This window comes from Anomaloglossus baeobatrachus, chromosome 5, assembly GCF_048569485.1.
Source record: "Anomaloglossus baeobatrachus isolate aAnoBae1 chromosome 5, aAnoBae1.hap1, whole genome shotgun sequence".
In the NCBI taxonomy this organism is placed as follows: Eukaryota; Metazoa; Chordata; class Amphibia; order Anura; family Aromobatidae; genus Anomaloglossus; species Anomaloglossus baeobatrachus.
Window position 1 is genome coordinate 559,056,300 of NC_134357.1, and position 25,570 is coordinate 559,081,869.

Consider the following 25,570-nt stretch of genomic DNA (forward strand, 5'->3'; position numbering starts at 1 on the left):
AGGAAGGGGGACATTTACCTGGATGGAGGTACATTAACCAGGATTGGGAACATTTACCAGGATGGAGGACATTTACCAGGAGTGAGGTACATGCCGGGATGGGGGAACATTTACAAGGATGGGCAATATGTCAGGATGGGGTACATTTACCAGCATGGGGGAACATGCCAGAATGGGGGACATTTACCAGGATGAGGTATATTTACCAGGATGGGGCCATGATGGGGACAAATATACCAGAATGTAGGAAATATATATCAGGATGGGGGACATGTTTACCAGGAAGTGGCCCAGGAAGGGGGACATAACTACACAATGAAAGGGGAGGGGAGCAACTCGTACGTCTTTATGGGATTTCAAGATGTTCAGACTTTGAAATGTAGATGTGGATTACAGGGTGAAATCTGATTGCATTCCATGTTAAAATCTCTGTCTAATATGCTGCAATTTTTTCCAGAAATATCAACCCAACTGCTGTCTGGAAAGGGCAGTGGCTCAGCTTCAATGTGTGGTAAGCATGCGTGAGTGTGATGCCCCCTGCTGAAGAGAAAACTGCAAAGGTAAGATTAAAATCAATTATTTACATAATAGGATTGGTTGGCTCTTCGGAAAAAAAATTGCGTTTAGGGCTACAGTTTGGGCACTCGGCCTGTAAAAGGTTCGCTATGACTGCCTTAGGGTGTTGTTTTTCCTTGTTTTGCTGTGTATCTGTTTTCTTGCAGGTGAAGCTTTGTTTCTATTGTGCTATGAGCATGGGGGTTTGCCCTGTGCTCGCTTTCCTGCAGGAAAATGGGATTTTTATCCCTGTCTGATTTGATTATTTGTTGTTCTGTATTTTGTGTTCTTTTGGTATTTTGTTCTCCCATTATTTACAGGAGTACCTGATTTAGTGGGGGTGAGATCGTGTGATCTCAAGGGCCTTTTTACTATCAGGAGTTTGGTATTTTTCTATAGGGATTTTGCACTGACCACAATCAGTTCCTTTCCTGTGCTTTGTATCAAGTTAGTTGGGCCTCGCCTTTGCTAATTCTATTTTTCCTATCTGAGTATTTTTTTTTTTTTTTGAGTATGTTTTTCTATATCACCGTAATCTTTATATGTGAGGGCCTACCTACTCCTTTTGGGTGCTGCTCTGAGGCAAGGTAGATTTCCTTATTTCATTCTGTGAGGCGTAGCTAGTTTCTCAGGCTGTGACGTAGTGTCTAGGATTTTAGGAATGCTCCACAGCTACTTCTAGTGTGGTCTGATAGTCAGGGGATTGCGGTCAGCTCAGATTCCAACTCCTTCTGTTTCTTGGTGTTTTATCGCCTATGGGAGTTTTTTGTAATCTTCCGTGGTTACCGGATCATAACACTGAGGCTTGGAGCCGGAATTGCTACTGTGGCGGGCGGAGGGGCGCGCTCTCTACGCTCGGGTCCGGGGCCGCTGCTGCTCGGTGGCTCGAGCGGTGGGCCGGACCCGGGGACTCGAGCTGCGCTCCTCATCCGTGAGTGAAAAGGGATGGTTTGTTTGGGGAGATAGTTCGTGACGCCATCCACGGGACGTGGTGATGATGGCACCACCGCTGCTGATGACGGGGATCCCGGGAGCGATGGTAGGGAGCAGTTAGGGTGTTGTATCCTCCGTGGGTAGGGGTTGGTGTTCCCGCGGCCCGGTGAAGATGCGGGGAGGCTGGATAGCTGGGATGCAGGGGCAGCGCGGCGCGGTGCCAGATGGCACTGTTGTACTCACTCAGACAGAAAATCACAAAGTCTCTGGTGAACCAAACGGCCGGATGGACGGGTCCCGCAGCGGCTGCTGTGTCTTTGCTCTCCCTGGACAGGTGATGGTGGCTGTCTTTCCCTGCACCTGTGTAGAATGTGTCGACTCCGATGGTTTCCCAACGGTAGTCCGCTCCCCGGCGTATTGGTACTGTAGGAGCCCTTTTGCCCGCAGAATCCCTCACGGTGTGGACTGTTGCCTTCTAGCGGGACTTGGGTGTTAGGAAACCCCTGGGGTTCCGGTCACTCTCGGATTTGACCATTGTCGGCGGCTCCAAGCCTAGTCGGGGTCCGATGGCCCTGCCTGTGTGCTTAACTTCACTCCGCTCCCCGGTTCGGTACCGGTGGGCCACCGCCCAACCCCGGTCCTACGGTTCCGCAGAAATCCGCTAACTCCTGCAGACGGCCACCACCGTCTGCCGACCTTGCTGTCAGTGCCTGGGCTCCTACCCAGGCACACGCAGATGTTTTTCTCCTCTCACTTTCACCTCCAGAACTCATCTGACTCCTTTTCCCGCCTCCAGGCCTGTGAACTCCTCGGTGGGTGGGGCCAACCGCCTGGCTCCACCCCACCTGGTGTGGACATCAGCCCCTGGAGGGAGGCAACAAGGGTTTTTGGTTGACTGGTGTAACTATCCAGCCCCCGGAGGATGGTCACCGGTCCTGGTGGTGACCGGACCCTAGCCTGCTCTGCTGCGGGTCCCTCCTCCAATCTGCCTCTCCGGAGGCGGCAACGGAACACAGCCCACAAACTATTTACAAGACCACTAGTTCGTGGTTGGCCTGCAAGTTCTTGGCCTTGTCCATGAGCAGTTTCTCATGTGGGCTGTTTTGGGTAAACACACTGATGGTCCCAACGGGGACAACTTGTCTTACAAGGGACGGCAATCAGGTGAGACTTTGGATTGATTAGTATTCATTCAACGGAAAACAAGGTGCTGAGGGTCCCAACGGGGACAACTTGGTTGCAACGGTGGACCGCTGCCATTATTTGAGGTCGCCCACCTCATAGGCCTCCTCCAACCCAACATCCGGACAGCACGGGAGGGGACTGGGACCGCCTCTGGGCACTGCGGCCTACCCTCTGCTTGACATCCAGGGCAAACCAGCCCCTCTCCCCGCAATGTCGGGTGTAAGTGACTAAGTCGCCCGGTTGTAGATCGCGACCAGGATGACCGGTTGGCAGGTGAGAGTTCACATCTCGGCGGGTCACGAATATCTCGGCCTCCAGGCCCGGTTCGTACACGAAGCCGTATCCCCGCTGAGGATCAAACCGCCTCACCTGGCCTTCATACACCAGGCCCCGCACCCGAAAGGTAGCGTTGCAGAGATTGTCCTTCTCCTTCATGACGCGTACCAGCACTTCGGCCTTCTGCTGCTCCCTAGTGGCAATTTCATGGCCCAGCTGGCTCGGCTCCCTGTCCCAGTAAGGGGCATTTGCATGCCCCTGCGCGCGGGTCGGGTCCCGCTGGACTTCGCCCCCACAAGGGCCATGACCAGCAATCTCTTGTGGGGGTCCTGCGGTGACGTGGCCTGGGCTGCTGCTTTGCAACAACAACCCGGCGCAGCCTCAGCCGAGGCGTGGGGTCATGGGACAGCAGGCCTCACCTGCTGGGCCTTCCGGTTCACCTCTCCAGTAGCCGGACGGACTGCCGGGGCCGGGACGGTCTCGGGTGCGGCCGCTTCCGGGGCCGACGGCTTCTTTTTGCGGACGGGCACCTCCCGCTGGCTCTTCCATGGCAGCGGGAGGGACGCGGGCCGTTCACGGACAACGCCTACAGGCTGGTCCTCCAGGGCAGACGGACTGGATTCCGCTGCCGGGGATAGCGAGCCTAGTGGCGAGGCGGCAACAGCCGGTGCGGGTGGCAGGGGATGCAGCAGGGTGAGCGGGCGCAGACCGGGCCCCTCAGCCGCAGCGACCGGTCCTTCAGGGACACAGGGGCGTCGGTCGCTTACCCGCTCCTCCAACACTGCCTCCACCTCGCGTCTCCGCACGGCCGCCGCCACCTCCTCCATTTCAGCCACCCACCGCTCCATCAAGAATCGGACCAAGGCCTGCAGGCGGCAGCACATTTGCGCGATCCGGACCTCCACCCACGCCGCTGTTCCTGGCGTGGGCTCCGGGATCTCTGCGTGGCCGGACGGGACGGACATGTCAGCGCTTGTGCTTCCAGGAACCGGATGTGTCGCAGAGTCCTGGTGTCCCTGCTCTTTATACCCTCGGTTACATGAGGCAGGCCCTCACCCGCCCCCCCTTGGTTCTTTCTAGCACTTCCCTCTTCAGGGGGCAGGGCTTCACTTTCGCGCCTTCCCTGCTCGGGGAAGACGCTCGAGCGGGAAATCTTCGCGCCAAAGATGGCGGAACTTCAACTTTTTCGGCCGGACGCCGCCGGCGGGGACTGCAAGGCGCACTTCTACCGGTAGGTAGATTGGTTCTAATCCTGTTCGTAGACACCAAGTTGTCGCGGGCGGAGGGGCGCGCTCACCACGCTCGGGTCCGCTGCTGCTCGGTGGCTCGAGCGGTGGGCCGGACCCGGGGACTCGAGCAGCGCTCCTCGCCCACGAGTGAAAAGAGGGTGGTTTGTTTGGGGAGATAGTTCGTGACACCACCCACGGGACGTGGTGATGATGGCACCACCGCTGCTGGTGACGGGGATCCCGGGAGCGATGGTAGGGAGCAGCTAGGGTGTTGTCCCCTCCGTGGGTAGGGGTTGGTGTTCCCGGGGCCCGGTGAAGATGCGGGGAGGCTGGATAGCTGGGATGCAGGGTTGCAGGGGCAGCGCAGCGTGGTGCCGGATGGCACTGTTGTACTCACTCAGACAGAAAGTCACAAAGTCTCTGGTAAACCAAACGGCCGGATGGACGGGTCCCGCAGCCGGCTGCTGTGTCTTTGCTCTCCCCGGACAGGTGATGGTGGCTGTCTTTCCCTGCACCTGTGTAGAATGTGTCGACTCCGATGGTTTCCCAACGGTAGTCCGCTCCCTGGCGTATTGGTACCGTAGGAGCCCTTTTGCCCGCAGGCGCTGGCCCTTGGATCTCTAGCCTGTGGCAGGTGTGGACTGTTGCCTTCTAGCAGGACTTGGGTGTTGAGAAACCCCTGGGGTTCCGGTCACTCTCGGATTTGACCATTGTCGGCGGCTCCAAGCCTAGTCGGGGTCCGATGGCCCTGCCTGTGTGCTTAACTTCACTCCGCTCCCCGGTTCGGTACCGGTGGGCCACCGCCCAACCTCTGTCCTACGGTTCCGCAGAGATCCGCTAACTCCTGCAGACGGCCACCACCGTCTGCCGACCTTGCTGTCAGTGCCTGGGCTCCTACCCAGGCACACGCAGACGTTTTTCTCCTCTCACTTTCACCTCCAGAACTCATGTGACTCCTTTTCCCGCCTCCAGGCCTGTGAACTCCTTGGTGGGTGGGGCCAACCGCCTGACTCCACCCCACCTGGTGTGGACATCAGCCCCTGGAGGGAGGCAACAAGGGTTTTTGGTTGACTGGTGTAACTATCCAGGGGAGGGGGGAGTGTGTGTGGTGTTATGTCTGTGACTACCTGGCTAGTCCAGGGCGTCACACTACCAGAGTGGAAACTGCAGTTTGTACAGTGGCAGATGAAGATAAAGCTTGAAAACGGGTATCCAGTGACCCATAGATGAGACAGAATCTATTCATGTTGTTGTAGCTTCCAAATAACCTCTTCCTGCAGGCCAGTGTGCAGGATAGCACTGGAGACAGCAAGATCCATGACCTAGGCAAACTGTAATGCTCGCGGGTGCGAGTGGGGAGTGGACCCACTGGGCCACAGCACACAGAAAACGTAAAGGGGCTTGACTATGGTTTCTCACCAGGTTTTCACCAGAGCCTCATAAAATTCATTGTTTTTGCTTTTCCCTTTGAAATGTTCTATTGAATATTACATTGTAACTTACCAAACTATGGTCGCTGCTGCCCAATCTAAAATTGTATCTGGTCTCTTTGACAGCACCAGATCCAGCAAATTATCTCCCCTAGTCAGTTCATCTATTAACTGAGAGTGGACATTGTCATGAATGGTAGATAAGAATTTGCAGGTGTTAGCACAACCTGAAGAGTCTATGTCCTATTGAATGTCTGGATAGTTGAAGAGTCTGCTAAATCTTCCTGAAGGTATTTTACAGTCAGGTGCGGGTTCTGATTTGCCTCTCTAGAAATTCTACAAGCAGCTCTCAGAGATTTTGCTTGGTCCACTCGACCTTATCTTGACTTCCACTGTTCCTGTTAACAGCCATTTCTTAATTACATTACAAACTGAGGAAAGGACAACTTGGAAACGCTTTGCTGTCTTCTTATAGCCTTCTCCTTCTATGTGGGCCTCCACCATTTTCAGAGTGCTAGGCAGCGGCTTTGAAGAACCCATGGCTGCTGTTTTTGGGCACTAGGTTAGAGGAGACTGCGTTTTTATAAAGCTGTGAAATGTGCATCACCTGATCAAGTTGCTTAACGGTTAACAATAACAGTAATTTTGACCAGGAGTGTTCAAACTTTTACATATCACTGTAAGCCTTAAAATCCATGGAGTCTGTCTGTTTTTCCATCTGTTCAATATCCACTTTTTGGGTAGCCCAACCACAGCTTCACAAACATTGTTCAGAGAGGTGACTGTTTTCCTTTCTCGTAAATTGGGAATGTATATTCAGTCCATCTTCAACCTGAAAAGATCGAACTAGCTGAACTTTAATAATCCCAGCCAATAACAGTACCCCACCTTCATCTTGCTGAGGTCTGAGTCGAAATGGACGTCTGTACCTGTTTCATACCATAGCAATTTCCTTTTCTGGTTCAACCACGGTTCCCAAACAACTCGCTCACTACCTTCAGGTCATATTTGACACAGAACTTTCCTTTATTTCCTGTATTCAATCAACCACGCGCATTTGTCACCTACGTCCTAAACACATCTCTAGAATCCAAACTTTTCTCACGTTTGAAACTACAAAAGCTTTTACTGTCGCTATTAAGCCATGTGCACATGTTAAATAGTGAGTTTTTACCTCAAGTTTTATAAGCCAAAACCAAGAGTGGGAAAAAATGCAGAAATGGTGCACGTTTCTATTACAATTTTCCTCTAATAATTATCTTTATTTCTATAGCGCCAACATATTCCGCAGCACTTCATAATTCAGAGGTTCATATACAAGCAAGTATCAGTTAAATAAGATACAATAATTAGGGCAAAAATAAAGACAATCCTGCTCGTAAGAGCTTACAGAGCTTATTTATGATGACAATCCAGCCATCTCAAAGAAATGGGGTACAGATAAAGGGTGCATGAACCAATCATCATCCGCTGATTGCTTCCACTCCTGATTTTGTCCTACAAATACTCAGGTAAAAAAATAAATCACCAAATACTCAACATGTGCACATGGCCTTATTCGTTCTCCTCCAGACTATTGCAACTATCTACTGATAGATCTCTCTCTTTCCAAATTTTCTCCTCTGTAATCCATCTTGAATGCGGCAGATAGGTGATATTTCTGTCCAGCTGTTACACCGATGCCCTCACCCTGTCCCAGTCATTGCACTTTTCACCCATCCAAAATACAATATAAACTTTTCTCTCTCACTCACAAAGCTCTCCATAGTTCTGCACCACCATACATCTCCTCCCTCATCTCTATCACCTCACCCATGCACTCCCTTCTGCTACTGATATAAGACGAACATCCTACATAATCCGAATCTCTCACTTCTGTCTCCAAGACTTCTCTCATACTGCACTTGTTTTCGGGAATGCTCTACCCAAGAGAATCTGAATAATTACCACTATGCACATTTTCAAGTGTGCCCTAAAAACAGTACCCCAGACAACCTGATTAATACTGCCAACGCACCAGGGCAAGCACGAAGAGATGGGACAACACACCAGAAATGGAGCAACTAATGGATGCGCCAATTCTGGGGCTGCTGCGGGCTGCTATTTTTAGGCTTGAGCCAAAAAACCATGGACCTTCCAAGTTTGATATTACTGCTGCAGCTTTCTGCTTTACCTTGTCTGGTTATCAAAATTAGGGGGGACCCCACTCCATTTTTTAAAATGATTTAATAAATCAGCCTAAAAAACATCCTCTAGTGCCACATGAAATTCAATAAAGGGTGCAAGCGTATGCCTGCTCAAATCTAAACTGTCCCTCCTACGTCAACTCTCCCTGAATTGCAGTGTGCCGTGCATCGCGTCCCCGGGTCTCATAGAAGACCTGATGATGTAGTGAGGCAGCCAATCACAGTAATGTACGTAGCCAATATGGCAGTACTGTGATTTCTAGGCAAACCCCCACATACACACGTCATACACTCACGGCTCAGCACGTCATACACACACGGCTCTGCTCCACACACGTCATACACTCACGGCTCTGCTCCACACACGTCATATGCAAGTCTCTGCGCCGCACACATCATACATGCACAGCTCCACTCCATACATATTGTACACGCACGGCTCTGCTGAATACACATTGTATACATAGCTCCGCTCCGTATACACGTCATACACAAGAAGCTGTGCTCTGCAAACACACGGCTCTGCTCAGTACACATTGAATACACACGGCTCCAATGCATATACATTGTAAACATACGGCTCTGCTCCGTACACATTGTACACACACGGCTCCACTCCGTACACATCGTATACACACGGCTCCACTCCGTACACCTCGTACACACACGGCTCTGCTCCATACACACTGTAAACCCCCCCTGACCCCACACATATACTCCCCTCATCCAGCACCATGACACCCAGCACAGCAGTGCCTGCATACACTGAGGAGCTGATCATGTGACCCCTGACTCCTCCCCTCCATGTGACATCATCACAGGTCCTGGAAGCACAGAGCAGCCATATATCTAGTGTGCGGCTCTGCAGGTGGAGGTGTGTGGAGATTCCCCATTACTGGGCTCAGGCTCCATACACATTAGATGCTGGGGGAGAACAGTCGTTCGCTCTGTGCCTTTCTCCCCATATACAGGGACGCTCGGCTGTCGGCTCCTGTGTTCTCTATTCGCTGCTGTTTTTCTGATGGAGGTAAAAGATCCGACTGTGGAGAATCCGACAGACCGGACCCTTCCCCCGACATCCTCTGCTGTGGAGAGTGCACAGGGGGCGCAGCAGGCGGATTATAGAGTGCGGTTGTGTTGTTCTCGGGCTGATGCTCCTGTTTCCTTCTGTCTCTGATGACATCACTGCAGCTACGTCATTGGTCACAGCGGGGAGGTCACTATGTATGACACGTGATCACTTTTGCCCTCGATTGGGTGTAACTCGTGTGACGGTGACATCACTGTGACCTCAATCACCGAGGATCCGTCCTGACCGGATATTAACCTTTTATTTCACTCCACACACAATCTACACATTCTGTCTCCTCATATGTTTCCCCTTATTATCTCCAATAATGATTATTATTTATGATGGTATATCTTCATCTTTTCCCCTTTCAGGAACTCGCAATATTGGATCCTCTCTGAAGATTTTTGATACGACAGCGTGAGGAGAGCACCCTAAGAGAATTCTCCTGATTGCCCCGTGAAGGATGGATATGGACAGGGACAAGATGGCGGAGAGGATATTACACCTCACCCTAGAGATCCTCTTCCGGCTTACTGGAGAGGTGAGAGATTCTGATGACGTCACATTACACCATTCTTATCTATGGGAATAACAGATGGACAGAACTGGAGAGGTGAGGACTCTGGAAATGTCTGGAGTGAGATTTCTTACTGTGTCTCTCCATAACCAGGATTACACAGTAGTGAAGAAGACCTCTAGTGAGCGCTGTCAGGCCCCTGTGTCTGAGGGATGGGGAAGACCCCTGAGCCCAATCACGGGACCTCCACCTCACCCCCCGATACAGGCGGACATCAATGACCAGAAGATCCTAGAACTCGCCTACAAGATGATTGAGCTGCTGACTGGAGAGGTGAGACTGCTGGGAATGCTGGGACATTATACAGTAACGCTATGGAGGGATCGGGGGTGACGGTATCATTGTATGTGTCAGGTTCCTATAAGGTGTCAGGACGTCACCGTCTATTTCTCCATGGAGGAGTGGGAGTATTTAGAAGGACACAAAGATTTGTACAAGGATGTCATGATGTGTGTTCCCCAGCCCCTCACATCACCAGGTAATAGACAGGACTAAATATACATGGCCTATAATTATCTGTATGTAAGGAATGAATTCAGTCCCTGTATGTGTCTCCTCCAGATCTATCCAGTAAGAGGACAACACCAGAGAGATGTCCCCATCCTCTTCTCCCACAGGACTGTAAACAAGAAGGACCCGATGTTCCTCAGGATCATCAGGTAGATGGAGAGAAGGTGCCATGAAATCTCCCTATGATGTGTAGACGGCTGTGAAGGTCTTGTGCTCAGTCTTGTTTTATCCTCCAGTATTATATGTGTTATACTTGTGTAATGAGAGCGGTGGAGATGGCAGGATTAGAGCTGATCATAGATGGGACTTCTCCATCTGTCTGTGACTTTTACAATATTTGTTTCAGGGGGAAGATCTGCCCCATATTAATACTACAGAGACATATGTGTGGGGTGATGAGCGGTGTAAAGAGGAGTTTCCCACATATGACCACCCAGGTGAGTAGTGACCTCTAAATACAGAGAAGTCAAAGATTCTCATTCAGCAGCTGCTACAATGTGGGGCTAAAACTTTATTAACCTAAAAATAAGGTGTAAAGGCTACTTTACATGCTGCGACATCGCTAGCGATCTCGTTAGCGATGTGAAATTCTAGATCGCAAGTGCGATCTTTCGAGATCGCACATAGGTCATTTTACGCATGTGCGATCTCGAAAGATCGCACTTACGATCTAGAATTTCACATCGCTAACGAGATCGCTAGTGATGTCGCAGCATGTAAAGTACCCTTAAGAGGTTTCCCTCTTTGACATGGAAAATGTGCAGTTTATTCTTTTTAATCTTTTTTTTTTAATGACCTTGTGGATGGGATTGATAGTAAAGTGTCAGTCTTTGCTGATGACACCAAACTATGTAGGATATTAAACACTGACCTTGATAGTGCTATATTACAAATGATCTGGATAAGATGTCAGAATGGGCAGACACTTGGCAAATTGGATTTAACGTAGATAAATGTAAAGTAATGCACCAAGGACGGAGTAATCCTATAGCTGCATATACATTTAATGGAATTAAACTCGGGACTACAGAACAGGAGACTTCTGGGATTCTGGTTACAAGTAAGCTGTGCAGCAGCACTCAATGTCAGGCAGCAGCTGCAAAAGCAAACAATGTTTTAGAGTGTACAAAAAGTGAGATTAGATCCCATGATCCCAACATATTGTTACCTTTCTATAAGTCACTTGTAAGGCCACATCTGGAATATGGGATCCATTTTTGGGCCCCACATTTTAAAAAGGATCTTTAGAAGATAGTCAGTTCAAAGGTGGGCAACTAGATTATTGCAAGGAATGGAGGCCTCCCGTATGATGAGAGGTTGGAAAAGTTAAGCCTGTTCAGCTTAGAAAAAAAGACGTCTCAGAGGAGAGCTCATTTATTTATATATATATATGTGTGTGTGTGTGTGTGTGTGTGGCCAATGCAAGGGCACGATTTCTTCAGGAAAAGGGTTTTTTACAGTGAAAGCAGTCAGACTGTAGAATTTCCCTCCCGCAAGAGGTAGTAAAGACCAGATACTAATAGCTTATGTCAGGGCTGGATGATTTCCTCAGTAATGATAATTATTAATAATAATTTTTATTTACATAGCGCCAACATATTCCGCAGCGCTTTACAATTCTGAGGGGACATGTACAGACAATATGAGACATTACAGAGTAACAAAATTCAATGGATACCAAGAGGAGTGAGGGCCCTGCTCATAAGCTTACAGTCTATGAGTAAATCGGGGAGGCAAAAGGTAAATGGGGGGGAGAAAAGCTTGTCATATATGGTCCAGCCATCAATTTAATAGGGGATTCAAATCCAGCTGCGTGGACCGGTCGCCAGCCAGAATTTATACAAGTACAGATACAGAGTGTAAGAAAGTACATGAAGAGGAAAGCAACCAGAAGATACAGGGGACAATAATTGTAAGTACATTTTGTGAAGGGCAGAATGGGACTAGATTAGATCAGGGCAGGGAGGTGATAGGCTAGGCTAAATAAATGCATTTTTAGGGCCCATTTAAAGGTGTGGATGTTGGGAATTGATCAAATTGTTCTTGGTAGTATGTACCAGAGCATAAGCGCAACTCATGAGAAATTTTGAAGATGGGAGTGGGAGGTTCGAATTGTTGAGGATGTCAGTCTTAAGTCATTAGCAGAGCGGTGGGCACGAGTGGGGTGATAGACAGAGATGAGGGAGGAGGTGTAGGGTGGTGCGGAACTGTGGAGCGCTTTGTGGATGAGAGTGATAAGTTTATATTCTCGTTTTTGTAGAGTCAACAGTAAGAAAAGGTCAAATTCTATAGATGTTTCTGAAGTGGAGGAGACATGAGCGAGTGAACAAATATGGGGCATGAAGAAGAGATCAGTGTCAAATATAACCACAAGATAGCGGGCGTGCTGCTGGGGAGTAATGGTAGAACCACACACAGAAATGGTAATATTGGGTTGGGTAAAGTTAGGAGAGGGAGGAAACATGAGGAGTTCAGTTTTTGACAGATTCAGTTTTAGATAGAGGGAGGACATGATGTTGGAAACAGCGAACAAACAAAATAGTTGTTGTTTTGTTCAGCAATACCCTGCAGGTTATTTGACAGAAAACACAGAGTATTCATCAGCTGTGGCATACCCACTTCTCCCACCACAGTGATCTGCTGCCCCATATGTGGCAGCCCCTGTTCATCCATCTCCTCCTCCTCCTCTTTTTCCGCATCTACTATAGAAGTGAATATGTCATCTGGAATATCCAGGTGCTCCTCTCTCGATACTTTTGTGACCGAGTTTGATCAATGGCTGACTCCACTGAACCTAGAGCTAGGAAAGGCCAAGTGCGATTAGACTGAAAACCTAGTGGCGGCACTAAGACTCTGTGACACTACTTCTGGGAGACTTCACATATGCGCTGCATGGATCAACCTGGCTGTACTGTAATTTGTATGTCAGTATTATGTCCTGGATACATTGCTGCAGAAGGCATGGTCGGTGTGTGCTCACTTTTTCAAATTAAAATGCCAGACCACAGGCCTGTGTGTTGCATGGATCATCTTTCTCTGCTCTTTTAACGCCCTTTGGGAAGGTGCGGCAATTTATGCTACTGTACCGCTGTGTCCCTGGAAAGATTTTTAATGTTGTGACTACTACATATGTCTCCAAGTTATGTCTTGTCTGTACTGGCAGGGGTATGGGAGCACCAGCCCTACACCTGTCTCTCATGCACCTCTATATGCCATGCGGTTCAGTTCTGATATAGTCCTGGCGTGTGTGGCGTCTGCAGTGCACGTTGGGACCTGGGCTGACCTTTTATCCGCAGTTGCCTTTTTTTGCGACTTGGAAGCGATTATATATAAGTTACAGGTATGTGTGCTGCAATATGGTTCTGCTTTTAATTTTTTTTTATCTAGGAGGCCGTATGGCACATGAAATACATAATATAGAGTAGGACCCCCCCTATAGAGATTTGCCATGACGTGGCAGGGGTGGATCAAAGAATTGATCAATTATTTGCTAAAAAAAAATCTCATTTTTTATTATAGTACAGTTAGAATAAATCTGTGAATTTGCACTTTTATATGATGCATGCCACTCTCAGATCGTGCTGGCTCCTTTTTCTGTTATGCTTGTAGTTATGCTACATTGGTCTGGTGGCTGACCACCACCATGCCATGCACGCCTGACTGGTTTGCAATATATTCCTCCTGTTGGTTGCTGTTTACATTCAGCTGCCTCACCCATTTCTTTATTGCTTCATTGGGGGACACAGAGACCATGGGTTGTATGCTGCTGCCACTAGGAGGCGACACTAAGCAAAACAAGGAAAACTCCTCCTATGCAGTATACACCCACCAACTGGCAATTGTACCTCAGTTTAAGCTAAGTGTCCATAGGAGGTGGACACACTTGGGGCTGCTCCCAGCCCCTCAGGCTTGTATTTTTAATCGTTTCCCCTTTTTCGTTTCAGACACAGCTTGTCGGGCGACAGGGTGTAATCGCTCACCCTGCTCTCCCCCCTAGAGGCCGGTCGCACAGAAGTGGGGTCCGTCCGCCACTTCCGTTGACTTCCGTGCCTGTCTGGCAGGACCCTACCCCCCCTAACACTCTCAAGACTGTTTGGGGGGCATCCGCACAGAGGGACAGGCGGATGGTCCTTGCCCCCCTCCCCCTGCACGCCCGCCCTCCACAGCCGGCCTGATCAGGGAGGGGAGACAAAAAAATCATTGGAAGATTCCCGTCTCCCTATGTCCTTCCCAGGAGCCCAGGATCAAGCCAAGGAGGACAAGATCAAGCCAAGGAGGACAAGATCAAGCCAAAGAGGACTATCAGCCACCGGGACAGGTACCCATCCCTTGTCCCAAGTCATGGGGGGCTCCGTTTTTAAAACAAAAAAAAAAAAAAATGTCTCTTTTTAAATGATTTATCTTTCAAACTTAGCTCCTTACCCCGGGTCAGCTCCCCTCCAGGCAGTACGCTCGGCTCCCCCACACAGCCCCGACCCCGTCCTCGGCGCCGTCCTCGGCCCCCCCTGCGGCCTCACCTCAAAAATTTAGTCCCCGGCTTCCCTCCGGCCTAGCTCCCGTCCAGCCATGCCCCCTCCCGGCCAGCCTATCGCGTGAGCCCTCACTTCTAGCAGGCCCGCCCGCTCCAGCAGCCAGTCACAGGAGGCCTCTGCGCGCCCTTTCCCAGCCAACCACGGGCCTCCTCTCTCTCTCTCTCCCGGCCGATACCTGCAACCTGCGCGCCGTTTTTTCGCGCTCTTTTTCTGCTCCTCCTCCGGCCTGGGCTCTCAGCAATCACTGCCCTGCGATCTCCTGTGCGGCAGACACGCTCCACGTGCAGCCACCGGCCTCACGTCCCTGCAGCTCTTCGGAGCCCCCACCTCTGCTCCCTCAGCCTGCATAACTGAACAGGACACAGCGCCTGCATACAGAGACAGCTCAAACACAGGACGCCAGAATCTGGGTAAGCTCTGCCACTGGGAGGCAGCTCCTTCCCCAGTACCTCATCCACCTGGCATCCTCCTGTCTCTCTTCCCTTGCCTCATTCCCTCTCTTCTGTCCCATGTCCAGCACAAGAGCGACCCGCTCTCAGCCACAGGCCATAGTGCTTCACTTCGCCTGCACCTCTTGCCTAAGGAAGTTTCCCTCAGGGCAGTCCTCCCCCATCTGCGTAGCCTGTAGCACCCCTAACATGACTACTACGGAGCCCCCCACCGCCCGTAACGAGGACTCGGCCCCCATGCCTGGGTGGGCCTCAGCTCTCTCCCAGTCCGTGGACAACCTAACTAACATGTCTCAATCCTTAGCCTCAGCCATAGACCGTCTGTCCGCCTCCTCCTCTGGAGTCCCCCCGGCGACCCAGAGCGAGTCTGAGCCCGCAGCGCCTCCAGCCCGGCAAGGCAGAACCCACAGGAGGTCTAGGAAGCGGTCCCTCTCTGGGTCATCCTCCAGCTCCCCTAGCCCTGCTATTGCCACCAGAGCATCACGCTCGCTGTCTCCTGCCTCTTCTGCGGCAGCTCCAGATTCGGACCAGGACTCTGCTTCTGACTCCGATCTGGACTCTGAACATATATCCAAGCTGACCGGTATGATGGACAGTCTGGTCATTGCTGTCAATCAGACCCTAGAGGTACAGGATATTGATCCGGCGCCTACCTGTCAATCAGTCCCTTTCAAAAGAGCCAAGAAGCTGCCAAGAAGCTTTGCCAACCACAGGGAGTTTGAGGATATTTTTTCCAGACAGTGGGAACATCCCGACAAGCGTTTCCAGAAGCGCAAGCGGGCTCAGGTCCTTTATCCCTTCCCACCGGAACTTCTTCAGAAGTGGTCAGTGGCCCCTTCAGTGGATCCTCCGATCTCCCGACTCTCGTCCAGCACCACCCTGCCGCTGTCCGATGGAGCCTCCCTGAAGGATCCCTCGGACAGGACCATAGAATCCTTAGCCAGGTCGGCCTTTGAAGCCTCCGGCTCTGCCATCACTCCAGCCTTTGCAACCACCTGGGTTTCCAAGGCTGTCTCCGCCTGGGCAAAGCTCCTTCGGCGTGGTATCCTGGCTGACGCTCCCAGACCAGAGCTGGCAGATCTGGCAGATCAGATCACTCATGCCGGAAAATATCTAGTCGCTGCGTCCCTTGACTCTGCTGCTTCCGCTGCCCTGGCAGCCGGCAACATTACTGCAATCCGCAGAGCCCTGTGGCTTAAAGCGTGGAACGCGGACTCAGCATTAAAAAAGTCTCTCACCAGTCTTCCCTTTGTCGGTGCCAGACTCTTCGGAGAAAAGCTGGACAAGATCCTCTCTGAGGCTACGGGAGGCAAGAGTACCTTCCTCCCCCAACAGAGGACCTCTCGTGCCCCTACAAAGCGGCGGCCTTTTCCCTTTCGCCCCTTTCGTCAATTCTCCACCAACACCAACTCACGTCGGGAGCGGTCCCCAGCGCGTCAGGAGAGACAGAAGCCCTCCTTTAAGGCAACACCCCACTGGCGTTCCCGTGGCCAGCAGTCCAAGTCCTCCAGGTCCAGATCCCACAGATTTTCCTCCGCATGACTGGGCTCCCGTCACCGGGTCCCCATCCAGGGTCGGCGTTCGTCTCCGCATGTTCAGAAGCACGTGGCTTTCCGTGATAGACGACGCCTGGGTTCGAGACGTCGTCTCTCACGGCTACAAGATAGAGTTTTCTTCGCTCCCACGCTCACGCTTCGTCCAGTCCAAACTCCCCAAGGATCCCTCCCTCACAAAGGGCTTCTTCGCAGCCATTCAGGCCATGCGAGACTCTGGGGTCATCATCTCCGTACCCCCTCAAGACAGATTCCGGGGTTTTTATTCAAACCTCTTCGTGGTACCGAAGAAGAATGGCACAGTCCGCCCCATCCTGGAGCTCAAGCGCCTCAACAGGCGAGTCCGCCTCCGGCGATTCCGCATGGAGTCTCTGCGCTCAGTGATAGCGTCCATGGAACCAGGGGAGTTCCTTTGCTCGGTGGACATCCAGGATGCCTATCTCCACATCCCGATCTTTCCAGCTCATCAGAGATTCCTACGCTTCATGGTTCAGGGGCAACACTTCCAGTTCACTGCCCTCCCATTCGGGCTCTCGACAGCTCCCAGAGTCTTCACCAAGGTGATGGCTACTGTCATGGCTATTCTTCGGACCTGGGGAATTCTAGCCATCCCGTATCTGGACGACATTTTGATCAAGGCTCCCTCCGGCGGCGGAGTGCCGCGACAGTCTCAACATCACTCTGGATACTCTATCCCGTCTCGGCTGGTTGATCAACAGACCAAAGTCATCTCTTTTCCCGACTCAACGCATCTCATTCCTCGGCATGATCTTCGATACCACGCAAGCGAAGGTTCCTCTGCCCAAGGACAAACTCACAGCTATTCTCAGGGGGATTTGGAAGCTCCAACGCGCACCTCGCTGCTCCCTTCGATACTGCATGAGCATTCTCGGGAAGATGGTGGCGTCAATGGAAGCGGTGCCCTACAGTCAATTCCACACTCGCCCCCTTCAAGGTCTCCTTCTCGCAGCATGGGACAAGCCCCCTCACTCCCTGGATCGACCAATTGCGATCCCTCCTCGAGTCAGAGAGTCATTGGAATGGTGGAGATGCTCTCCCCTCACCCTCCAAGGGAGATCATTTCTTCCCCTTCGATGGAGGGTTGTCACGACAGACGCCAGCCTGCTAGGATGGGGGGGGCTACTTTCCAGGACCTCACAGTTCAGGGTCGCTGGACCGAGCCGGAAACCAAACTTCCCATCAACATCTTGGAACTCAGATCAGTTCGCCTAGCTCTCTTTCATTGGAAGGCTCTGCTTCGCGGACACCCAGTTCGGGTGCAGTCCGACAATGCAACCACTGTAGCCTACATAAACCATCAAGGCGGAACACGCAGCCGAGCGGCAATGAGAGAGGTATCTCAAATCCTCGACTGGGCCGAACAGAACATCCCAGCGATTTCGGCGGTCCACATCCCGGGCGTGGACAATTGGGCTACCGACTTCCTCAGCCGAGAGGGCCTCGACGCGGGAGAGTGGTACCTCAATCCCAGAATCTTCCAGCAGATCTGTTCCAGGTGGGGGACCCCTGACGTGGATCTCCTGGCCTCCAGGTGGAATCACAAGGTCCCCCAGTTCGTCTCCAGGGCAAGAGACCCACTAGCGCTCGCAACGGACGCCCTAGCGATCCCCTGGTCGCAGTTCTCTCTGCCGTACCTCTTCCCTCCACTTCCGCTTATACCCAAGCTAGTCAAGAAGATCAAGGCGGAGGGAGTTCCGGTGATTCTCGTGGCCCCAGATTGGCCTCGTCGCCCGTGGTACGCAGAGCTCGTGCACCTTCTCGCCGACGTTCCGTGGAGACTTCCAGACGTCCAGGACCTTCACTCAAGGGCCTTTTCTTCACCAGAATTCACAGTCGCTCAATTTAACGGCATGGCTGTTGAAGCCGCAGTACTAACTTCCGCGGGATTCTCAGAAAAGGTCGTCCAGATAATGATCAAAGCTCGGAAGCCTTCCTCTTCCCGCATTTACCACCGGACGTGGAAGGCCTATTTCCGCTGGTGTGAAGCTAACCAGGTCACAGCCATGACCTTCTCCTTGCCAGTTCTGTTGTCATTCCTACAGTCTGGTCTGGATGCTGGATTAGCACTCAGCTCCCTCAAGGGTCAAGTGTCTGCTCTTTCCATTCTCTTTCAAAGGAGGATTGCCTCTCGCTCACAGGTTCGCACATTCATTCAGGGGGCCGCGCATGCGGCGCCCCTTGTTCAACCTCCGGTGGAGCCCTGGGACCTCAACCTGGTTCTGTCTGTTCTCCAGCATTCCCCCTTCGAACCTATGCAGGAGATGTCCCTCACGTTCCTCTCTTGGAAGGTCGCCTTCTTAGTTGCCATCACGTCAATCAGGCGGGTATCTGAACTAGCGGCGCTTTCCTGCCGCTCTCCATATCTTGTCTTCCACCAGGATAAGGTAGTCCTCCGTCCGGTTCCGTCCTTTCTGCCCAAGGTGGTTTCCTCTTTCCATCTTAACGAGGACATTGTTCTCCCCTCCTTTTGTCCGAATCCTTCGCACCCTCGTGAGATTCTTCTCCAGAAGCTGGACTTGGTCAGAGCTCTCCGTTTGTACATTTCCAGGACCTCTCAATTCAGACGGTCGGATTCCTTTTTGTACTTTCGTCTGGCCCGCGCAGAGGCCTACCTGCCTCCAAGTCCTCCATTGCGCGATGGATTCGCTCTGCCGTACTGGAAGCCTACCGGGTAAGAGGGAGAACGCGCCCACTCAGGATTATGGCCCATTCCACCAGGGCGGTGGGAGCCTCGTGGGCGGTCCGTCACCACGCTCCAGCGTCGCAGATTTGCAAAGCGGCCACCTGGTCTTCGCTCCACACTTTCACAAAGTTCTACAGGGTCCACACTTTCGCATCCTCCGATGCGAGCCTCGGTAGACGAGTTCTGCAGGCTGCAGTGGACCGAGGTCAGCCCTGAGAGTAACATTAGACCCACCCGTGGGACTGCTTTAGGACGTCCCATGGTCTCTGTGTCCCGCAATGAAGCGATAAAGAAAAGTAGATTTTGGGTACTCACCGTAAAATCTCTTTCCTGGAGCCTTCATTGGGGGACACAGCACCCGCCCTTGTGTTGGACATATGTTACTGTTCAATGTTTCTGTTGAATGTTGAGTTTCATGTCCACTTCTGTACGATTGTTCGTTTTTTTCTACTGTTGTCTCCTATTGCTTTCTCACTAACTGAGGTACAATTGCCAGTTGGTGGGTGTATACTGCATAGGAGGAGTTTTCCTTGTTTTGCTTAGTGTCGCCTCCTAGTGGCAGCAGCATACAACCCATGGTCTCTGTGTCCCCCAATGAAGGCTCCAAGAAAGAGATTTTACGGTGAGTACCCAAAATCTACTTTTTCCACAGGCAATGCTAATTAAGCACCATACTTGGATCTGGTCAGCCTTTATTTATAGGTGCTGGTCTGGCACTGTGAAGGTCAGTTCTGATATTGTCCTGGGACCTGGGCTGACCTTTTATCCGTAGTTGTCTCTTTTTGCATCATGAAAGCGGTTATATATAGGTTACAGGTGTGTTTGCTTCAATATGGTTCTGCTTTTAATTATTTTTTTTATCTCGGAGGCCGCATGGCACATGAAATACATAATATAGAGTAGGACCCGCCTATTGAGATTTGCTGTGAAGTGGCAGGGGTGGCTCAAAGAATTGATACATTTGCTAAAAATCTCATTTTGTATTATAGTACAGTTGGAATAGATCCGTGAATTTGATATTATTGATGCATGCCACTCTCAGATTGTGCTGGCTCCCCTTTCTCAGTGAGGGTGATAGTAAGGCCATCGAATGAATAAGCAATGGTCGCTTTGAGTCTTTGGAAAAGGTCTACTCCCAGGAGATTAGTGGGACAAGTGGGGGACACCGCTAGGCGCGTAAGTATGTCTCGTTATGGTCCAACCTAAACTTCGCGGGTGCATTTTGTTGGGGGTAGGCCTGCCATTCACTCCCACGCATGTCACGGTTTTGGAGGATATCAGGTGAGGCAGGTTCTGTAATCTGAAAAAACTTCTGGCTGCGCCTGTATCCACAAGGAACGGTAAGGGTCTGCCTTAGATGTTAATGGATACTTTGGCTATTGGACCGGATGTAGAGGTCAAAGTAGTGAACACGGGCTTTCCCTTTTCCTTTTGGATAGTTAGATCCATCCGACCAGTGATATGATTGGCTTTTGGATGGATCTGAGCTTGTGGTGGGCATCGGTAGTCCTGGTCATTGCGGGGATAGTTAACTCTGCGGTTGTCCACACTCTAGTGTCTGGGTACGTGTTCCTGATGAAGACTTCTACAGTTACGTTCTACAAACATGACTGGGGTTGCCACAATTGAAGCAGACACGTCTGGTACATGGTGTTAAAGGTAACTGGTTTTGGTGTTGTATATCAGTCCATAAGATATGGGTCTTCTTACTCCTGAGCTGCTGCAGGTTTTTTGGGGAGTGTCTTCTCGAATTCTTTAGCTATAGTTAAGACATCCTTAGGATCCAAGGTGGCATACTCAGATTGAATAGCTTGGAATTGTTTCTTTAGAGCTTGACAAAGGCCTTCAACAAAGGAAGAGTCCGCTGAACTTTAACTTGGGTACTGAAACCAAGGTCGCTGAACATTTGGGTTATGCAGGCATGGTATCTCTCTACTGACTCCCCTGGCTCTTGTGTGACATTCTTAAAAGAAGTGGACTGATCAGCTAGCTTATCTGAGGCCCATGCCTTTAGTTGTTGGCAGAACTCGTCATTAGAGTTCCACGTGGCGTCACTGACAAGTGAGGCGTCATTAAACGCGGTTTCCATGACAGGCCAATATGCATTGCCTGCTTTAAGATTTGTAAGGGAAATGAGATTCCGCCATGTAGCGTAGTAATTCCTTTGAATCTGAACCATTCTCCTATAGAAGGGCATCGGTTGCTTTTCTAGATCTGAGCGCTAATTCAACAGGGTAGCAGTCTTTTGAGGTTTAAACTTGACGTAAAGGGTGGGCTTCCTGGGCAAAGGTGGTGCCACTGATGAAAGCGGTAGTTGAGGCAGGTGTGGAGGTGGTGCTGGGAGTGTCGGCGTGGACACTCACATGGGAGGAGCGTGAGGAGGTGGCAGTCCTGGGAGGAGGGGTTCTGATTTGACAGTCCTAACATCGTGGGGTGGAGTCCAGGTGATGCAGGCAGTCTTGAGAGATTTAACAGTCCTGTCTTCATTACTGACTAACCTAATTTCAGAGAATCAGCAAATGTCCGGGGGGCTGCACTTCTTTATTATAACTCCAACTATTTCTCTTGCACATGCATGAACAGGATACTCGAAAATGCCAGAACCGATAGCGGAAATAGACAGGGTCTCAATCTGCTGACTACTATTTGCATACTCTAATATGCAAGTTACTGCAATGCAAAGTTGTTGATCACTAACATCTGGGTGTATGGGGTCAAAAATGGGGCTCACGGCGTGTATGATCATCCTGCAGGGAAGATTACCGGGTCCAGTTAGTTGTTGGTGATATAGCAGTATCTGACCACGCGACTCAACAATGGCTTGACTGTCGGCTTGGATGGTCACCCCTCCTGCTTCCATTATAGCTCTAGCCAGACCTCCACGATGCTCTCTAGGCAATGGTTGGCAGCATTAACAATAGAGTCCGTCTGATTGTTGTCATATCACCCTTACTCACTACCAGTAAGGGCCCCCCTGGAAGTTCCTTTTCAAGAATGGGTAGCCAGCATCCCCCCCCTTCCCTTTCAGCGCTTCCCATGGTGGTGGTGTCTCCTTCCGAGATTGTGCCTACCTCCTCTGATTCAGTGGCCACCGTCCCATATGGGTGTAAGCTGGGCTGTGGAAGGACATGGGAGGTAACGAGAATAGAATTGGGTGGACTGCGTGGGAGTGCTGCCCAATTTACAGGAGAAGCAATGGGAGAAAGGGTCGGTGCTTGGGATGGTCCATGTGGAAGTGCGGCCAAATTCGCAGCGGAAGCGGTGGGAGAAAGGGTTGGTGCTTGGAGTGGTCCGTGTGGGAGTTCTGCCGTATTCACAGCAGAAGCAATGGGAAAAAGAGTCGGTGCTTCACCAGACCCCATAGTGACGGAGAACATGGGCAGAGTCTGTTCACTTCCCGGAGGAGTTGTAGTATTGGCCGTTAGTAGTGATTACTGGGTAGAAGGGAGCCGGCTATGTAGTTTGGAGTGACAATCTAAGATGGCCGCCACCGGAAATCTTGTGCGTGTCATTGGACTGCGTCTCAATGGATTTCGGCGGTAATGTGTCAGCCACGTGTGGTTGCAGCCTAGGCACTCCACATGCTCAACAAAGTTCGCACTCATCTGAATTCTGCCGGTCACAACTAAAACAGGTCCGTACCCTACCGTCACCATTATAAGGCGGCGGCAACTCACAAGGTACATTTTTGCAATACACATTTAAGCCTTTGTTTTTCCTTTCCTCTTCCACCCAATTTTCTTTGTACAAACCTTCCGAGACCCTTCTCCATGCACATGGGGCAACAATCCATTATCCCCTAAAACACCCTTCTTTTCCTTCAAAACAGTTCTCCTCTCCAGGGGCTGTAACCTCCCTCCTCTGGCATTTTACATAACTTCATCAGCTTTCTACATTTCCCCCTCTGGCATTTTACATAACTTCATCAGCTTTCTACATTTTTTTTAACATAATTTTTTTTCCTTCATGGGTCGCGACTAACGTGCACGGGTCTAACTTGCCATCTGAATTTGGGCGCCTATACGGCACAAATGCATTAATCTCTCCATCTTTCTCTAAGGCTGCTTTCACACATCAGTTTTTTTGCATCAGGCACAATCCGGCTCAATAATCTATACAACGAATGCGGCGAAAAAACGGATCCGTTGCATACATTTTTCCATGCGGCCCGTCCGTTTTTTGACGGATCCGGCTTGATACTGAGCATGCGCAGTTAAAAAAAAACCGCATCCGGCCGCCAGATGCGGTTTTAACCGCAGGATGCCGCATTCGGCGGCCATAAAATTGCAGTGTAAATCGCGCCGGGGCAATGCGGCACAATCCGGTGCTAATGCAAGTCTATGAGGAAAAAACGCATCCAGCGGCAAAAAAAACGGATGCGTTTTTTTCTGCAAAGCTCCGGATTGTGCCTGATTGCAAAAAACTGATGTGTGAAAGCAGCCTAAGCGGACTAAGGTAGAATGACAAAAAGACAGGGGAGATGACTCCCACTAGAATATTAAGGAAAGTGTTGAGTCTGCAGTAATGTTTCCGGTCCGTTCCTGTCTCGTCACGGGGTCTCTGCCTGGTTTCTGTGTCCCACAATTCGCAGCGATACCACAAGTGCCACACCATTCAACGCTGTGCTAGGCCCCGAGGTACCCGTACCAGCCACACCACTCGACTCTTTACGGAAACTGCAAACTGTACCACAGGCGACAATCGAGAACCATACCACAGGCAACGTCCATTACATCTCCAGACACCGCTCAAACCCCACTTGCTCCCTTAATTACCAGTCAATCTCCTCTCAAGACAGAACATAACAGGCAACTGAACACATGATGGTTCTTCCGCAATCAATAAGGCCAACAGCGACAAGGCCCATCTGCCGTCTACAGACACTGCAAAGACCGGATACGGTCAGGCAATCAGCGCAGCACTCCCCGAGAGACACAGGAAATACTATAGATTATAAAAAAATTAGCAGACTTACCGTGTTCTTGTGAGGAGGTGACCAGTCTCCGTCTCGGGGGAGGGGGGTCTAGCACATCGTGCCGTTTCAGCCGCCGGTTATCAGGGTCTCTGACATCTCCTCTGCAGGCCCCATGTTGGGTGCCAAAAATGTTAGGGTGGACACTATTTATAGCCCCCCTTCACATGTCAATAGAAAGCTAATGGCTATGCCAAAACAGTGGTGCTGGACTGTAAAACATATTGTTGCTGTTTTTGGAAGCTTTTTGCCCCCCCCACTTCCCCCCCCAAAGGTGTTTTCTGTGCCTTACGTTTGGCCTCCCATTGAATCCAAAAGGGTTTGGAAAGGTTCGAAGTTCAGTCCGATAAAGGTGCCCCTCGTTCGACTTGATGAATCGAACGGCGGGAGGTTCTCATTTCTAGTTCTAGGTAATGTCACTGTTGTAACAAATTTTTTAAGCAACTTTTTCATGACCGACTTCACAGTGATGCATGCTTTATGCTCCATGGTTTATCTCCGGCATGTGGGAACCTTTTTTCTGCTAGGGGCCATTTGGAAATTTCTACCATCATTCTGGGGCTGAACAAAATTTTTAACTTGAAAATTACCCTACTGTATTTGGTCAAAGAATTAACTCACTGTGGCGGCTGGAGCTTCTTGTTTTTAGTGTGGCCATGATATGAGGCAATATTGAACTTGTTGTTTCACATAACTGCTTTTCCAGGTTTGTCAGCTGGGACTGCTGTGTATATATATCACAAAGGAGACGCTGAGGGCATATACATCACAGGAGATGCTGGGGGTATATATGTCACAGGTTGGGCTTGGGGCATATACATCACAAGAGGGGCTGAGCATAGACATTATAAAAGGGGATGGGGCATATATGTCACAGAAGAGGCTGGGGGGATATTCTTCACGGGAAGGGCTTGGGTACATAAACTTCACAGGAGATGCTGGGGGCATACACATCACAGTTGGTTGGGAGTAATATACATCATTGGGGAGGCTGGGGAGCATAGATATGACTGGGGAGCATAGACATTAATGGAGAGGCTGGGGGCATAGACCTCACAGGAGACGTTGAGGGCATATACATCGCTAGGGAAGCTGGGGGGCATAAACATCACTGGAGTACAGACATCACTGAAGAGCACAGACATAGATGGGGGCACACACATCGCTGTTGTTATGTACAGCACTGGGGTCACATACATCACTGAGGGTATATACATCTCAGGGGGGCACAGGCAGGCCTTTGGGAGGCTGGAGGGGCACAGGCAGGCCTTTGGGAGGCTGGAGGGGCACAGGCAGGCCTTTTGGGAGGCTGGAGGGGCACAGGCAGGCCTTTGGGAGGCTGGAGGGGCACAGGCAGGCCTTTGGGAGGCTGGAGGGGCACAGGCAGGCCATTGGGAGGCTGGAGGG

General features: G+C 50.8%; 1 protein-coding gene across 2 annotated transcripts in view; it reads left to right on the forward strand.

Moving 5' to 3' along the window:
- Nucleotides 1-8,619: 8,619 nt before the first annotated feature.
- Nucleotides 8,620-25,570, forward strand: part of LOC142312324 (uncharacterized) — a 48,949-nt gene continuing 31,998 nt past the window's right edge. Inside the window, exons 1-5 of one of the 2 annotated variants that reach the window (XM_075351254.1) lie at nucleotides 8,620-8,668; nucleotides 9,238-9,716; nucleotides 9,798-9,921; nucleotides 10,005-10,102; nucleotides 10,300-10,390. In XM_075351254.1, coding sequence (XP_075207369.1) covers nucleotides 9,462-9,716; nucleotides 9,798-9,921; nucleotides 10,005-10,102; nucleotides 10,300-10,390 — 568 coding nt within the window. In that variant the 5' untranslated portion in view covers nucleotides 8,620-8,668; nucleotides 9,238-9,461. Of the gene's footprint in view, nucleotides 8,822-9,237; nucleotides 9,717-9,797; nucleotides 9,922-10,004; nucleotides 10,103-10,299; nucleotides 10,391-25,570 lie in introns of both variants that reach the window. The other variant, XM_075351253.1, reaches the window with a different exon arrangement.